General features: G+C 44.3%; 1 protein-coding gene across 2 annotated transcripts in view; it reads left to right on the top strand.

Moving 5' to 3' along the window:
- PIK3AP1 (phosphoinositide-3-kinase adaptor protein 1) overlaps window positions 1–17,507 on the top strand; it is a 127,313-nt gene that overhangs the window by 72,904 nt on the left and 36,902 nt on the right. For both annotated transcript variants that reach the window (XM_024254222.3, XM_054522713.2), the window contains exon 8: window positions 1,635–1,824. In XM_024254222.3, coding sequence (XP_024109990.1) covers window positions 1,635–1,824 — 190 coding nt within the window. The remainder of the gene's footprint in view (window positions 1–1,634; window positions 1,825–17,507) is intronic.

Raw genomic sequence — 17,507 nt, 5'->3', positions numbered from 1 at the left:
TTAGAAAGGCACGGTCATTGTGCTTAGGGCCACAAACTATTCAGGGCAGAGACAGGATTTGCACCTAGTTTGATACTGAAGCCAGGGTTTGTTATCCTGCTGTATTTAACTGGGATGTTTAAAGATGCACTTTCATTTTGTGCTGAAGTTAATCTAGGTCATAGCATCTTTGCTTTCTCCCTATGGTCACCTTCAACCGATGCAGCTTCAGCATTGTGACCAAAAGACTGTCCCTTTGTGTTGCTTATGGCCTCTTAGAACTGTCCCATTTCCTTTTTTCACCACATCAAAACCAAAGGTGAGATCTTGAATCTCCAACATTTCACAGCGGTCATCTGGTTTATTGGGTCTCGTGAGGAAACTAACGAAGTGTCAATAAAAGATTAGCTATCTTAGGGTAGTGGTGGTGAAAATGAGGATTTTTGTGGGTTGATGCTGAAATAAGGATTGTGAAACAGCAAAGTTTCTTACCAGGAAAAGTTGTGCAGGGGTTTCAGGGAAGTCACCTCTCTGGCTTCACAATCACATGGAGGCAGGATGGCAGTGGGAGGCAGGGGAGAACCTTTCTGATGTCAGGACACTTTATCCAAGATCATCTCTCCTTTTGGGCACATAGGACATAAAATCGAGGCTGGAACCCCTGGAAACTGTCAGGGTTCCTGACAGGGGCTAGTGTGCCAAGCTGCGGAGTGACCTCTGACTGCACACAGGGCAAGAACACCTTAGCTGCATTCCTGTTCAGCTCATTTGAATTTCTGCGTGGCTAGTCAATAAAGGTCACACCTTCTTGTGTCATTTTTTCCCTTTGGAGGAACCACTAGGGTGTAGAAGAAAGATCAGAAATCAGGATTGCAAGCCCTTGAGTAAGATACTAGATTTTTGTGAGCTTTGTTTTTCTCGTCTGTAAACTAGAGAATATTATACCTTTCTCAAGCTGTAGTGGAATGGATTACAGGAGATAGGGTATAGGCAAACACCTAGCACTGTACCTGACATTTAAAAGGTACTCATGGGAAAGTATTCTTTTTTTTTTTTTTTAGACAGAGTCTTGCTCTGTTGCCCAGGCTGGAGTGCACTGGTGCGATCTTGGCTCACTGCAACCTGCACCTCCTGGATTCAAGCAATTCTCATGCCTTTGCCTCCCGAGTAGCTGGGATTCCAAGAGTGCTCCACCATGCCCGGCTAATTTTTGTATTTTTAGTAGAGATGAGATTTTGCCATTTTGGCCAGGCTGGTCTCGAACTCCTGACCTCAGGTGATCCATTCGCCTTGGCCTCCTGAAGTCCTGGGATTACAGGTGTGAGCCACCACACCAGGCCATGGGAAAGTAATTTTTAATTTGTATCCTCTGGTCAGTGGACATTTAATGAGTATTTCCTGAGTGCCTAACTCTGTGCTTAGTGTTGTAGGAAGATATGAAGATTAAAACAAAAACATGAAAGAAACTAAAAAAGGTGGGAAGCCTGGCCTCAAGGAGCTTTCAGTCAGGTGGGAAAATACAAATACACACAACCAATTGTAATCCTGACTCATGAGAGCCTTTACTTTGCTGGCCACAAGTGCCTTCAGGGGCCAAGTTCCACCCAGAAAGTCAGGCTGCCTCAGGGCGCCGTGGGCCTCATCTTCTCTTTCAGGAAACGGTGGACATGCTCAAGAGTCACATTAAAGAGGAACTGATGCAAGGGGAGGAGGCTGACGCTGTGTACGAGTCCATGGCCCACCTTTCCACAGACCTGCTTATGAAATGCTCGCTCAACCCTGGCTGTGACGAGGATCTCTATGAGTCCATGGCTGCCTTTGTCCCAGCTGCCACTGAAGACCTCTGTAAGTAGCACAGCCGAGTTCTGCTTTCACCTTTCTGCTGAGAAACAGCTTTTTTCATTCCGGTTGAAGACGGCGTGGGGCAGTCCCTACGTACCCTCACTTCACCCCAGAGAGATGAAGGTCCTGTTTTACACAAAGCTAGGGCTGGAGTCATGTGCTGTGACAAGCAGAATTCTTCTCCAAACTTCCTCTGTTATGACTGCTGGGAGAGTTTAAGCAAATATCTGGAAGTCAGAATTGATGAAGTCATTGCCTCGTGATCTGAGAGGCCAAGTCAGTGGCTCTCAGCCCTCAGTCTCCATGGGTCCTTTTTATAACAAACATTTTCCTACTCTGACATGAGCTTTATGTATTGTATAACCTACCTACATATAAAATTCTCAGAAATCAAATATACTTCCCTAATTGAAATAGGAAAGAGAAATTAAAGAAGAGGGCATACTCAAACATGCCTGCACTAGAAGTCATGACAAAATGGTTAGATGCAGACACACTCAGAATCGCTGTCAACGGCTTCAAACATTGACTGACACATTTGCAGTCTTGGTGGCTCAAATGATGGGAACAATGTTGGCATTGGCACCTGGATTTTCCTAGATGGTGAACAACTCTTTATGATTTCCTTTCCATTTTCATAGAAATTGAATTTCTAAAAAATTAAGTGTTTACAAAAATAAGATGTGTTTATATGTGAAACAGTTTAGGTTCTAGGCTCAGAAAATAATAAGCAGATTTTTTTGTGGAGCGAGGGGTAATTTGATTTTATTGCATTAATATATAGTAAACTTATTTTCAAAATATCATTCTTCAGGATCATGATTTTTCTTATAAACTGTCTAACAGACTTTGCCCACTTTTTATTATCTTGTTTTTTCCAATGCAAAAGTAATGCATTTTGGCAAAAGTGAATGAGCAGTAAAAGTTCCCCTCCAACACCTAAACTGAAAACACAATAGGAATGTATAACTGAGTTGAGAGAAGTTAGTGACTTGTGACTCCCAGCCAATATGGCATTGGTAATAATTAGTAATAAAATGATAGGTATATTTGTCTATATTTTTGCTTGTATCTGCTGACATTAAATTTAAAAATACAGACATACTTGTACATATACACAGATATGTAGAAATATACACATAAGTATAAATACGTATCATACGTACTTTTTAAAACTTATATATATGTCTAGGGGAATATTTGAAAGTCATGAGGGACATGAAACATCTCTTCATTGGGCAGGGCTGTCCCACACATAGCAGGATGTCTAGGGTCCTTCCCCCTTTTCCTAAATGCCGTCTCCTCAGTGACCACCCAAAATACCCTCATAGATTTTCCAAACGCCCCCAGGGGGCAGTGCCACCACCCTTGAGAACTGCTGATCTAGGTAACAGTGGATCTGATCTCCACGCACATACTGGAGTTGAAGCAGGAGACCCACACAGCAGGCCCTCTAAGAAGCTTATTCATGTGTTACCATCATTTGCTATCAAATGCTAAGCACGTGGAGACACTACTGGAGACTTAGCCCTCCTTCTGTCTGGTTTTCATTAATAGATTCAAGAAAGAGAAGTATCCACCAAGGTATCAGCATTATGGATGGGGGAATTTCTGGAATGGGCTAGATTGAGTATTACAAGCCTTCAGCCTGAAAAGAAGACAGTAGGGCCCTGGGCCCACAGGGAGGCAGGCCTGACTTTCCCATCCATGAACTCATGGAAGAGCAGGCACCAACACGATGCCTTGGAGAGAAGGCATAGGTTGGTCAGAGGGCCAGAGGCAGTCTTTGATGCCAGCAGGCCTTTGACACTGACCCAGAACCTGCAAGATGTGGTCCAGCAGTTGTTAGGTGTTTGCCATTCAGATTGGGTGCTCCTTTAGGGGAAAGAGCAGTAAAAGCTCCTCTCCAGCACCCTACTGGGAGGCTTGGAAGTGCTGGTGGAAGCTCTTCCAGAATGAGCTGTGCCTTGGCATGGATGTGGGGAGAGAAAGCACCATCGCTACCATCCACACCCTTGATTTCGGACCTGAAGTCCGAAAGTTACCCCGCTAGGATGCTTTTCTTACCTGCACTTTACAAATGGGGAAACAGAGGCACAGAGGGGCTGAACATTCCCAAAGTGTCACAGCCAATCAGTGATAGAGCCCAGATTTGAATCCAGATTTCTCTGTCATTAGGACCATATTCTGCAGAAATTGTTATCCAACACCACGTATTTTAGTCGTGGTTCCTTTTGGAAAAACCATCTAGCCTCTATAGCCTTTCCTCCCCTATCTGCAGCTCCAGATATTGGATAACAAAGCAGCCTCTGGTGCCCCCTAGCCTTGCCCATAGTCCTATCCATATACCTAATAAGCATTTCTGGAGCATCTGGTACATTTCAGTTACTGATCTCTTCTGGGTGTTGGAGATACAGGCGGGGAAGTGGGTAAGTCCCAGTCCTTTCCATTGTGGAATAGGGACTCACTCACAAAAGAACACTTGGAGAACCACCAGTACCCACTTGAATCTGGAGACTGCATCATCCTTTCTGCCCTGTGTCTTTGCTATGAAACTACTGGACAATTAAAGAATGCCCTACTTTATTGGCAGTTTAGTGTTGACAGAGCCTTACACTTGCTGTCCCCCTGGATGTTCTAACACATGCCATGCTCCCACCACAGCACTGGAAACCTGCAGGGAATGCCACAGGTGTCTCTCCCATTATTCCTGGTCTGCTGGGCCCCTCACAGCAGGATCGGTGAGGTTTACCAGGGCTTCCCAAGGCAGCAGTGTGCTCTGGAGCTAGCCTGGTTTTGTAGCCAACTGGCAACTTGTGAAGTCACCCGGGCCAGGGGGCTTCTGGATGCCGTGGAGCTGGAAGGAGGCTACCAGCGGGGAGGCAGGCTGTCAAATTTGGCTGCTTTTTGCATGGGAAAAGGAAACCCACTAATTTTTCTTTTTTTTTCTTTTCTCTTTTCTTTTCTTTTCTTTTCTTTTCTTTCTTTCTTTCTGCTTTTTTTGAGACAAGGTCTGGCTCTATTACTCAGGCTGGAGTGCAGTGGCACAACCTCAGCTCCCTGTAACCGCTGCCTCCCCAGCTCAAGCCATCCTCCTACCTAAGCCTCCTGAGTTACTGGGACTACAGGTGTGAACCACCATGCCCAGTTAATTTTTTGTATTTTTCATATAGACGGGATTTTGTGATGTTACCCAGGCTGGTCTTGAACTTGTGAGCTCAAGCAATCCGTCTGCTTTGGCCTCCCAAAGTGCTGGGATTACAGGCATGAGGCACCGTGCCCGGCCCACATTTTTCATTTCCCCAGTTATATGAACTCTGAATTTTCTAACTCTAGACATGGTTTGGTTTGTGTTTCTGTCTCTGTGGCTGTCGAGTTTAACCTTAAGAATGATCACTTACCTCCTGGCTCAGAAGCAGCAGCAACTTGGACCTGGGGAGGAATAATTTATTTTACTAACAGTGGCTCTGTAGGTGACAAGGCAGCTTAATTCATAAAGAAGTAGGATAAAAGGCCGGGCGTGGTGGCTCACACCTGTAATCCCAGCACTTTGGGAGGCCGAGGCGGGTGGATCACGAGGTCAGGAGATGGAGACCATCCTGGCTAACACGGTGAAACCTGTCTCTACTGAAAACACAAAAAATTAGCCGGGCGTGATGGCAGGTGCCTGTAGTCCCAGCTACTCGGGAGGCTGAGGCAGGAGAATGGCGTGAACCCAGGAGGCGGAGCTTGCAGTGAACCGAGATAGTGCCACTGCACTCTGGCCTGGGCGAAAGAGTGAGACTCCATCTCAAAAAAAAAAAAAAAAAAAAAAAAAAGGAGTAGGATGAAGGACAAACTGCTAAATCTAAAATGCGTATTTGCAGCACCGCCCAGCAGAATAATAACTTGGAACATCTGGCAGCCCTTTAAAAGTCCATGGACTGCCTGTATCTCTGTGATCTCATCTGACCATCCCAGGGTTTAGTGAATGGGATGATCTCCATTTCACAGGAAAGAAAACTAAGGCTCCAAGATTTAGTAACTTACTTAAGTCCCATCAAGGGAGGACTGGATCAGGAATCTGTGTCTTCGAATTCCCAGGAGGCAAATCTGTCTGCTGTCCCACTGGAATATAGGGCTCTCCTGGCCTGCCCGTCTAGGGTCTGCATTTGTCAGCCCTGAGATGGACACTTATACAGGAGCTATTTCTAAATGTCTAGATTGCCACGTTTATCAGTGCCCCACCATTGACTGTGGTAACCCTAGAGCCTGAAAATAACCATATTAAGGAAATTAGGCTGTGTTCATTCACTCACTTGCTCACTCATTGATTCAATCACAGGACAAACGGGCTTTAGGGTGGCAGGCTTTAGGCCACTTTCAGATCACTGCTTTGGAGATCACCTAACTGTTGTTGGGACAAATCTTTCTGACTTGAGTTTGGGAAAGGGGTGGTAATGAGGTTGCTTCTCCAAAGAGAATCCAAGACAACCACCTGAGTTGGAAGGTTATAGGGGAAGCTACCAGTGTTAATTGAAATGGGGCTGGAGAGAGGTGTTGGGTTCTGACCCTGAGATTGTACAATTCTGCTCCAATCTCTTCTTCCCCTGAACTTGCTTGCGTGGGTGTATACATGCACACACACACACACACACAAACACACGTCACACTCACAAGTCTTTAGTTTAGATATGCTGCCACCAGGTGGTAACTACGTGTCTTGTCTTGTTATCAAACCAACTTTGCTCCCAATTCTCTTAAGAATTTTTTGATCAAGGCCCCACAGATCAGCCGGGCATGGTGGCTCATGCCTGTAATCCCAGCATTTAGAGAGGCTGAGGTGGGAGGATTGCTTGAACCCAGGAGTTCGAGACCAGCCTGGGCAGCATAACAAGATCTCGTTTCTACAAAATTTTTTTTTTAAAATTAGCAGGGCGTGGTGGCACATGCCTGTGGTCCCAGCTACTCAGGAGGCTCTGGTGGGAGAATCACTTGAGCCTGGGCGTTCAAGGCTGCAGTGAGCCATGACTGCGCCACTGCATTCCAGCCTGGTAACAAAATGGGACGCTGTCTCAAAAATTAAAAAAAAAAGACCCCACATATTTAAAGCATCAACCTTCACACCTTATTATGTAAGAGATAAAATGTCTTTATTAAGGACAAGCTTATGCAAACATTAAATAAAACTCAAGGCAAACGTCCGTGGGTGTTTTCACTATCTCCTCATCTTTTTCTCACTTAGTTCTTTGTCCCCTGCCCTTACCTTGGGGAATGATATGGTAGTCCTGGTGGTCCCTGGACCTAGGTAATTAATTTTGTGTTGAAAGCTTGCCCAGTGACTGGTCACCTCTCTGAGGCTCTGGGTAGAATGGCCTTGGGAGGCAGTTCTGGGAGGCCCTTGTCCAGTCTGTTTCCAGGGTAATCTGCTTTGTGGGTTGTAGCTTTGCTTCAATACCTGAGAGCCTCATTTTTCTTCCATAAAGTGAAAGGAGCGAAAGGAGAAAGGCATTATCATCTTGCCGTTAGAAACTGCAGACTCACTAATCAATCCCAGAGGACTGTTCTGCTTCATGTTACCCCTGCATTGAACTTTTCTTCTGAACCCCTGGTCCCTACCTCATGGTTCTGTAGCTCAAGTGTTTATGTAGTGGAGAGCTGACTTAGCTCTAGCTAACTTGCCAGCTTCCCTTAGCAACCTCCTTGGTAACTGGCATCTTTGTAACAGATCATTTCCAGCAGTGTTTTCTTTACCTAAGCTCTCTGATTACAGCCCCTCTCTGCAAGCTGGGTTCCGTCTGAGCTGGGGGCACACTTGGGGACTGTAAAGGACCTCACAGCCCAGCCCTGTAGGTCTGAAACCAACTGAAGGATGATTTGTATGCAAAATGACTACATTACTGGTTTGCTTATGAAACATACTGTCTTTCCTATCTGCATCCTTTTCTCTCAGGAGCCTGCCTCCCTGTGACTGCTGAGGCTCTGTCATCCTCCTGCCATCCCTTTTGGGAAGATTCTGGCGAGTAGAGCCAAGAGATACTTCAAGGCCCGTGGGCCTGGGTGCACAGCATGAGTTCTTACCTGCAAGGACAGAACTCACTGGGGAGCAGGGAGACGAGCTCAGTGTACCTCTTGACTTCCTGTTGCTTTTTGCTCCTCCATAAATACAAGAACTATGTTGGGGACATAGGGACTTAGTGAAAGCACACTGGATTGAATGTTTTAACATTTAAAAGATAAAATCCCCATTGCCAGCAGCAACCTTGCTCCCCTCTGAACCTGCACAGCTTGCAGGTCACGCTTTCCTTGGGACACTGCACACACATCCCCTTGGGCTCTAGTTATATACGTGCTTCTCTGGTTACCCTCTCCTGGCCTCGATAGGAAGCATGTCTTACAGCTTTGTATCATCCACAGTGCCTATCCCAGTGCTGTACACAATAGGTGTTCAACGATTTCTTGAATTTGAGCTACCAGAAAATAAGATGTAATTCTCGACTTTGTGGGTGGAATAGTGTGTCGGTCTTCCAGTGCAAAGACCTCACCCACCTGATAGGTGGTACTGAGACATCTATTACATGTCCCCGAGTGTGGGATATCTCAGGGTGGCAGTAACTCCATTGGTCACTACAAGCTGCCTTTTCTTTCATGTTCCCACGCATTTGACTCTTCCTTCTGCCTAAATTGCCTTTCTCTTTTCTCAGCTTGGGAAATGCCCAGATTCCTTCACAAAGCCCAAATGCCTTCATATTCATGTGTTCATTTGCTTTTCCTTTATTAGTTCGTTCATTCTTTCATTCAACAAATATTTATCAAACCTCTCATGTGTTTAAATCACGCTGTGCCAGGTGATGATGAGTCAGTAAACAAGCTGGCATGAAACTTGCCTTTCAAAGCTTACCTTCTAGTGAGAGAGCTGGATATTAAAAAAAAAACACCACATAACTGAATATATAACCACAAACTGTGACAGTGCTATGAAGGAAAAAGACACTGCTTCGAGAATGCAGATGGGACTGTGTTCAGGTGGGCTACTTCATGTGACTCACTGCACAGCACCACAAATGCATCCCATAGACTCACTCCTGCATGGCAGAGGGTCTTTGTGTTTGCCAGGGGTACTGTATTGAGGCATTTGTCTGCATAAACCACAGAACTTGTTTGCAGCTTCTCCTAAACTATTTATCCTCAGCCCCTTCTTCATTGCCAATGCCAGCCATCACTCATTAGCCCTCTAATTTTACACTGTTATTCTCGTGTGTGTGTGTGTGTGTGGGTGTGTGTGTCTTAGTCCGTTTTCTGTTGCTATAACAGAACACCATGGACTGGGCAATTTGTAAAGAAAATAAGTTTATTTAGCTCACAATTCTGGAGGCTGGGAAGTCCAAGAGCATGGTGCTGGCATCTTGTGCATCATAACATTGTGGAAAGTATTCACATGGCAAAAGGGCAAGAGCAGGAGAGCCAGAGAGGTCTTGCTATTACAACAAAGCTACTCCTGTGATAACAAACCCACTCTCATGATAGCAACATTAATCCATTCATGAGGATGGAGGGATTAAGTTTCCAACACATGAAATTTTGGGGCACACATTCAAATCATGGCACTCTGCTCCTAGCCTCCAAAATTTGTGTCCTTCTCACATGCAAAATACATTCATTCCATTCCAGTTGCCCCAAAAGTCTTAATTCATTCCTGCATCAACTCAGAAGTCCAAAGTACGTAGCCCAAAGGCCTCAGAACCAGGAAGCTGATTGTGTAACTCTCAGTCTGAGCTTGAAAGCCTGAGAACCCGAGGGGAGAGCAGCTAGTGTATGTCCTGTAGTCCAAAGGGTGGAGAGCCTGGAGTTTGATGTCCAACCAGGAGGAGAAGAGTGTATGGCAGTGTATGCCAGCCCCTGGGGAGAGACCAGTTCACTTTTTGTCTGTTTTTGCTCTATTAGGGCCCTCAGCTGATTAGATGATGCCTGCCTACCTTGAGGGTGGGTCTTTTCTACTCTCATGCTCCTTTTCTGGAAACACCCTCACTCTAGGTATTTCCTAATACAGTCAATTTGGCACCTAAAATTGACCATCACAGGCCAGGCATGGTGGCTCATGCCTGTAATCTCAGCACTTTGGGAGGCCAAAGTGGGCAGATCGCTTGAGTATAGTAGTTCAAGATCAGCCTGGCAATATGGCGAAAACCCCCTTCTAAAAAATTTTTTTTTAAATTAGCCAGGCATGGTGGTGCGTGCCTGTAGTTAGGAGGCTCAGGTGGGAGGATCACCTGGGAAATCAAGGCTGCAGTGGGCCGTGATTGCACCACTGCACTGAAGCCTGGGTGACAGAGTGGGACCCTGTCTCAAAAAATAAAATAAATTAACTATCACAGAGTGTGTGTGTGTGTGTGTGTGTGTGTGTGTGTGTGAGTGATTGTATATCTCTCCCACATCTTCCTCTCCCTCTTTCTTCCATCCCATTACTTCTTTAGGGTACAGAAAAGCTGGACTTTCTTATTGACATGGTCAGTCAAACCATTCTACCTGGGGGCAAATTCACCCATTATGTTCCAGGTTCTCTTCGAATGTTTGGCTATGATGCTCCTTGCTCTAAGGCGCTCTTTTTGACCACGAAAGATCCTTGCTGGGGAAAAAAATTCTTTTGGCTTACTTTCAGGGTTTGAAAGCCTTTCTAGAAGAATAGTCTTTCAGTAGTTGACATTTCACTGTATTATATACTCACTTGGTTTTCTATTAAATTAACAGCATATAATCTGGATGGAGTTTCCACTGCAGCTAAGTGGTCTGTGTCCCATGAGGAGTATCATATGGGTGTCTTTGAGAATTCACTATTGCTCTTGATTCATTCTTTAATTAAGTGCCTGCCTGGGTGTTCTCTCATCTGTTCAAGCTTCTTGCATTCCAGGAGTGGGTTCTTTCTGACTGACTCCTTAAATACAGTGCAGTGTGACTCTATAGCTGGCTTTTCCAGAAGGAGGCTGTGGCCCCAGAGTCTCCTTGTCATTATTGTTGTTTTTCTTTGCTGAAATGAAAGAACTTTGCACTTTCTCCTCAGACCGGCAGGTTTCAGTACATGTTGGTTTATTTTTAATTTGCAAGTCATGAAGTTTAAGTGCTTAGGATCTGAAGTACAAGCCCTGAGCATCCAGGAATGCAGGGATTTATTCTGATTTCCCTCCCAAAATGCTCTTTGTCTAGAAACAGACTCCCTTCACTTAACAGAGTTTTCTGTGTAGTTCACTGTATGCCCGGGTTATGTGTACATGTGGGGTTGTCATATTTAGAGCCTGAGAGGGTTTTATCACTCATTAACTCCAGGTAACCAGGTACCTTTTAAAAAAGTGTTATTACAAAGATAATATCTGCTAATACCAGGACTTAGTGCCTAATTAGGTATGGAAAAGAGCATTTTAAAAATAATTTCACATGCCAAGGCCCATTGGCCAGTATTTTTTTCTTTTATAATTTTTTTTATTTTTTTATTATTTTATTTATTTATTTATTTTTTTCTGAGATGGAGTCTTGCTCTGTCACCCAGACTAGAGTGCAGTGGCACGATCTTGGCTCACTGCAAGCTCCACCTCCTGGGTTCAAGCAGTTTTCCTGCCTATACTCTCTTTAGCTGAGATTGCAGGTGCACGCCACCACGCCTGGCTGATTTTTGTTTGTTTGTTTGTTTTTTGTTTTTAGTAGAGACGGGGTTTTACCATGTTGGCCAGGTTGGTCTCAAACTCCTGACCTCATGATCCACCCCCCTCGGCCTCCCAAAGTGCTGGGATTACAGGCATGAGCCACTGTGCCCGGCCTAGTTTTCTTTTTTTTTTTTTCTTTTTCTTTTTTTGAGATGGAGTCTCGCTCTGTTGCCCAGGCTGGAGTGCCGTCGTGCAATCTCAGCTCACTGCAACCTCTGTCTCCTGGGTTCAAGCAATTCTCCTGCCTCAGCCTCCCAAGTGGCTGGGGCCATAGGCGCCCACCACCACACCCAGCTAATTTTTGTATTTTTAGTAGAAATGGGGTTTTGCCATGTTGGCCAGGCTAGTCTTGAACTCCTGATGTCAGGTGATCCTCCTGTCTTGGCCTCCCAAAGTGCTGGGATTACAGGCATGAGTCAGCGCACCTGTAATAAATACTGGCCCCAGTTGGCCAGTATTGAGTGCCTGGGTGCTGTGTTGAAAAGGACAGAAAGAATGCTATGATTGGTTAGTGATGTTTGCCATGAAAATGGAATAGGGGCATGGAGGCCCGTGTATGGCATCTGCTGTTCCTGGTCTACAAAGATATTTATGTTCAACTAAAGATTTTTAAAAATCATTTTCTTTATAATATAAATGGAAAAATCATTTTTGGGTAACTTCATTTAAGGCAGTGCACATCTAGAGACTCAATAATGTCTATATCAGAACAAGGCTACCCAGTTTGTGTGTAAACATGATGGACTCACTTGAGTGTGCCCTAATTTCTGTCCTCTCTTCCCTTCACTGGCCCAGTATGGGAAGGAAATTCATGGCAGGCTGACCATGCCTGATGCTTAGGTCTATCTTGGGAGGCAGAATAATGCCCCTGAATCTGTGTGTATGCTAGATTACATGGCAAAGGCGAATTAAGATTGCAGATGGAATCAAGGTTGCTAATCAGCTGACTTCAAGATATAGAGAATATCCTGGATCACTTTGGTGAGCCCAATATAATCAAAAAGGTCCTTAAAAGTGGAAGGGGGCGTCAGAAAACAGACCAGAGAGAGGGCATCAAGGGGAGGACTCAGTTCAGCTAAGCTTTCTGCCCAAAATTGCTGGGCTTGAAGATGGCAGAAGACAGCCTAGTGCTAAGGAATGCAGGTGGCCTCTAGAGTCTGGAAAGGACAAGGAGACAGATCCTCCTCTATAGCTTCCAGAAAGGAATGCAGCCCTGACAAAACCTTGACTTTGACCCAGTGAGACCTATTTCAGACTTCTGAGCCACAGAACTATAAGATAACAAATTTATGTTGTTTTAAATGGTAATTTGTCATAGCAGCCATAGAAAACTAATATACCAACTAAGTTGCCTCAATATAATAATAATGGTACCCATGAAAATGTAGTGCCTGGCATTATTAGTAAGCATTTTGTAAGCATTGTCTCCTTTGGCCTGAATGATCATCATATGAGGTAGGTACTGTTACTTATCCTCACTTTACAGATGGAGATATAGAAACTTAGTGATGTCAAGTGACTTGCCCAAGGACACAGAGCTAGTAAGAGTCAGAGCCAGGGCTTGAACCCAGGTCTCCAAGATATCAAAGTCCATGCTTCTGATCGTGATGCCGACCTGCACTGGTTGCTCAGTGGCCATCACCTGGGTCTCTATTAATTGCCTGGTTTCAGCTGCTGCCTTTCTCTGACTTAAGTTTGTTCCCTGCATGCAGTCTGTTCAATTGGCTCTGGCCCTTGTCAGTGCCTTTACTCCTGACTTCGGGTCTTCCCCTGTGTCTGGAGACCACCCTGTCTCTCCTCCCTGCACCTTTGCCCCTATCATGTTCTTCCAGCCATGCCTCGGATCCTCTGGCTTTAGGCTCTGTCCTGAAGGTTGGCCTCTCCCTATGGTCTTGGTGGCATGGAGTGGTGCCAGCAGGGGTGAAAGAGCTTTTGGAATTGCCCCTTGGTGTTCACTTTTGGGCCACTAATAAAGAGTGTGATAGGTGTCAGGGAAGTGTAAGGCAAATGGGCATGGGAGCTCCAAGTCTGGTCTGGACCACAGTGGCCAGACCCTTCACCAAGAAGGGAAGAAGCCTGCTGGCTCTGTCAAGCCAGTACTTAGTGTCCAGAAGCCATGATAAAGAAAATGCACCTGGCTAGCCTTGTCTGTGAATCAGATTTCCATAAATAACTCTATGGTAAAGAATTGATGTTTGTTGTCTGAAGATTCCTCCCGTGCTTTAGGTATATTCAAATATAAATATATTGAGTAGGCATAGTTTTTACTAGGCTAAATATAATAATGAAGTCTTTGAGAATATGTGTGGAAATTCAAATATTACAATGAACTTATAAGCATTCATTACTTTGAAGGCAGAAAACTTGGGTTCAAACAAATAAAGGTCCTGTTTAAAGAAGTGTAAATTGAATCGTCTTTTTTGAATTGTTCTCTGTTTAGGACATTAGCCTGGGTATAGAATTTAACAATAAAAATAATAGTAATATTAATAATAGTAGCTAGCATTCCTTTAGCACTTCCTATGTGCTAGATACTGTGCTAAGCAGTTGGCAATCTCCTAATACTCATGACAAACCTGTGAGATACGTACTATTACTATCACCATTTTACAGACAAGAAGAGAGATAAGCTGAGAGGATTTTAAAAACTTGGCCCAAGATAATTATGGGCAAAGAGAAAATATAATAGCTATCATTTCCCTTTCTGCATAAGATTTTGACCTTCAGTTGACTTCCTAGCTCTGTTACCCCGGTAACCTGATAAGAGCCAAATGTCAACTATGTTTCCAGGCAACATTGCCTACAATAAAAATGGCTCCTGATTGGTAAATTGCATCTGGAACTGGGAGGATCTGTACAGGAACTAGAAATACTTGAAAGGGACACCATTCTTTGGGCTTTCCTGAGGGCATTGACTCTGGCATACCTCTCATGGGGACCTTGGAAGCTCCGCCTCTGGAGTTGCTATGAGAGAAATTGCTCTTGTAGGACATGAGGTTTTTCACCAGCGCGGCCTGCTATGGATCTTGTCTCTTTGCATCTGAGCTGCTGCTCAGGTGCAAGGACTGGCTCAAAGGAAGACCAGGTCTCTTCCCTGCCCTGCTAGCTTGTGTCCTATATCTGTCTGAGTGGACTGGTGCCAAGCATGTCCCAGGGTCATCTTGTGAGTGTGAATGTTCGATTGAACCTAAAAATACTGGTTGGTGTTGGACTGGTGGATGTGTAGTCAATACAGCCAGAAGTGGGAAAAACACAATTGGAACCTATGCATTTCAATCCTAATGCCCACGCTTCTAATCATCCTGTGAGACACTCTCAGGGAGGTTCAAGGAGGCCAAAGAACTCTACCAAGTCACAGAGCTGATATTTAGCCACCTACATTGTTGCTTCCAAAATCTTGCTCTTAACCACCAGTTAAGGTGTGACTATAAAGTAAAAATATTTGTTTTTCACAAGTGGTTCATTTAGCACCATCTCAATCACTGCATCCACACACATGTGCTCCACAGTTTCATTGGAAGGTACTTAGCTTGATAGTGTAGGCAGACAGAAAGGAGGATCATGGGGTCATCCCCAGGAGCTATGATTATTTAGTTTTGCTATAGTGGTTCCTCCTCTCCTTTTTGTAAAAAAAAAAAAAATATTTTGAAATACTTTTAGAGAGAAAAGTTGCAAAAACATCAGAGTTCTTGCATACCTTTCACTCAGGCTCCCTTAGTATTAACATCTTACATAACCATAGTACAATTACCAAAGCCAGGAAATCACATTGGCACAATACTTCTAACTAAGTTATAGACCTTGTTCAAATTTCTCTAGTTGTGCCACTCATACTCTTTTTCTGTTCCAGGCTCCTTTCTAGGATCTTATAAAGCATTTGGTTATTTCTTCTCAGTCTCCTTCAGTTTGCAACAGTTCCTCAGTCTTTCCTTGTCTCGATACTTTTGAAGAGCACTGATCAGTTATTTTATAGAATGCCCTTCAGTTTGAGTTTGTCTGATGTTTTCTATAATTGGGCCGAGGTTATGAATTTTTGGCAAGAATGCATAGAAATGATGTCCTTCTTCGTGGAAAGAGTTGGTGGAAAGTCTCATTGCTGGTGCTCATTCTTTTCTGTTTTATTTTATTTTATTTTATTTTTGTTTTGTTTTGTTTTTTTTGAGACAGAGTATTGCTCTGTCACCCAGGCTGGAGTGTAGTAGTGTTAATCCCGGCTCACTGCAACCTCCGCCTCCTGGGTTCAAGCTGTTCTTCTGCCTCAGCCTCCTGAGTAGCTGGGAGTACAGGTGCGCACCACCATGCCCAGCTAATTTTTGTATTTTAGTAGAGATGGGGTTTTGCCATGAGGCTGGTCTCAAACTCCTGACCTCAAGCGATGCACCCGCCTTGGCCTCCCAAATTGCTGGAATTACAGGCGTGAGCCACCGCACCTGGCTTGTTCTTTTCTCTTTTTAAGTTCTTTCTTTAACTCCTCCCCAAATGAGCACATTAGGAAAGGGGTTATAGTACCCAGAGTGGAAGTCTGCATCTGTATATATGAGCATGCCAGGCCCAGCCAGGACTGCTCTTCCTTCTACTATTTTCTTCCACATTTTATTTCCCCAAATTCTCTTTATAGCTCCTTCAGTTTCGCACCTACCTCTCCGATATGCAAATCAACTCTCTCAAATTGAATGTTGTTAGTGAAAATAGCTGGACCATTGCATGAGGCTTTTACCACTCTGTCAACCGGGTTGACAGATTGTGTGTGTGAGGTTTGCACTCTGATATTATCAGCCTGGGAAATTTGGTGATTAGTGATTAAAATGGTCCTGAGGTTGCTATGCCCTGGAGAAGGTTCTTGGAGATGCTGGGGCCTGAGACAGGTATGGTTTTCTAGAGGGTTCAGCACTGGGCAGTATAAAGCTGGACCACAGGTCTGTGGAGTTTCTCCCTCCCCTCATCTTTAGGGGTGTCTGACCCAAGCATGTCTTCCCTTGGGATAAGTTCCTTGGTGCTTCATTGCTGGGTTAATGATGAGTTTCAAACTGAAGTTTCAAAAATTAACTGGGGCCAAGGTCAGGCCGGTGGGAGTGGAGATTGGGGTAAGAATTGGGAAGAAGGAAGGCAGTACAGAGTCTTGGTCAGGTAGAGGAGGGTCCTGCTCTTAGCAGGGCATACACCTGTAGAATATGTGTTCCTTCTCATTTTTCTTTTCTTTTTTTGAGACAGGGTTTCACTCTGTCACCCAGGCTACAGTGCGGTGGCGTGATCCTAACTCACTGCAGCCAGATCTCTTGGGCTCAAGCAATTCTCCCACCTCAGCCTCCTGAATAGATGGGACTATATAGGCCTGCACCACCATGCCCAGCCAATTTTTTTTCTTTTTTTTTTTTTAATACAGACAGGGTCTCACTGTGTTGTCCAGGCTGGTCTTGAACTCCTGGGCTCAAGCGATCTTCCTGCCTCAGCCTTCCCAAGTGCCGGGATTACAGGTGTGACACCCTGTGCCCGGCCTCCAGTTTTCTAACTCCATGAGGAAAATGTTCCATGAAACACAATTAAGCAAATTAAACTGAAAGTCTCATATAAGTAGAATTTTTCTGGTCTTGAATTTTTAAAGAATGAATTAGGCGTGAGTTCTTATCAGAACATGTTTAAAATAATGAATGCATCTCTAGGTATGCTTCAGGATTAGTACAATTACCCTAAACTTTCTAGTCTGTTATACAATTCAGTGGTGACAAGAGCGGGCGGGCGGGATTCATTTACTGTTTCCTCATTTGGAATTGTAGTGCCCTGAGCTGGAGGACATCAAGGTACATTATATTTATGTAATGCATCCACTATGCCAGGAGACATAAACTGAAGAAGTAGAAATAAGGAGGTTGTTTTTTGTTTGTGTGTTTTTTGGATAATAAGGTAACACAAACATGTCAGAATACTGCATTTCTTTATTTTTTTGAATAGGCTGAACAGCTAAAATATAAGAAGATGAACAGTGGAATATCTTTCTGTATTACTTATCCCCAT

The sequence above is a fragment of the Pongo abelii genome, chromosome 8 (assembly GCF_028885655.2).
Source record: "Pongo abelii isolate AG06213 chromosome 8, NHGRI_mPonAbe1-v2.0_pri, whole genome shotgun sequence".
NCBI lineage: Eukaryota > Metazoa > Chordata > Mammalia > Primates > Hominidae > Pongo > Pongo abelii.
This window is presented reverse-complemented; position numbering and strand designations above follow the sequence as displayed.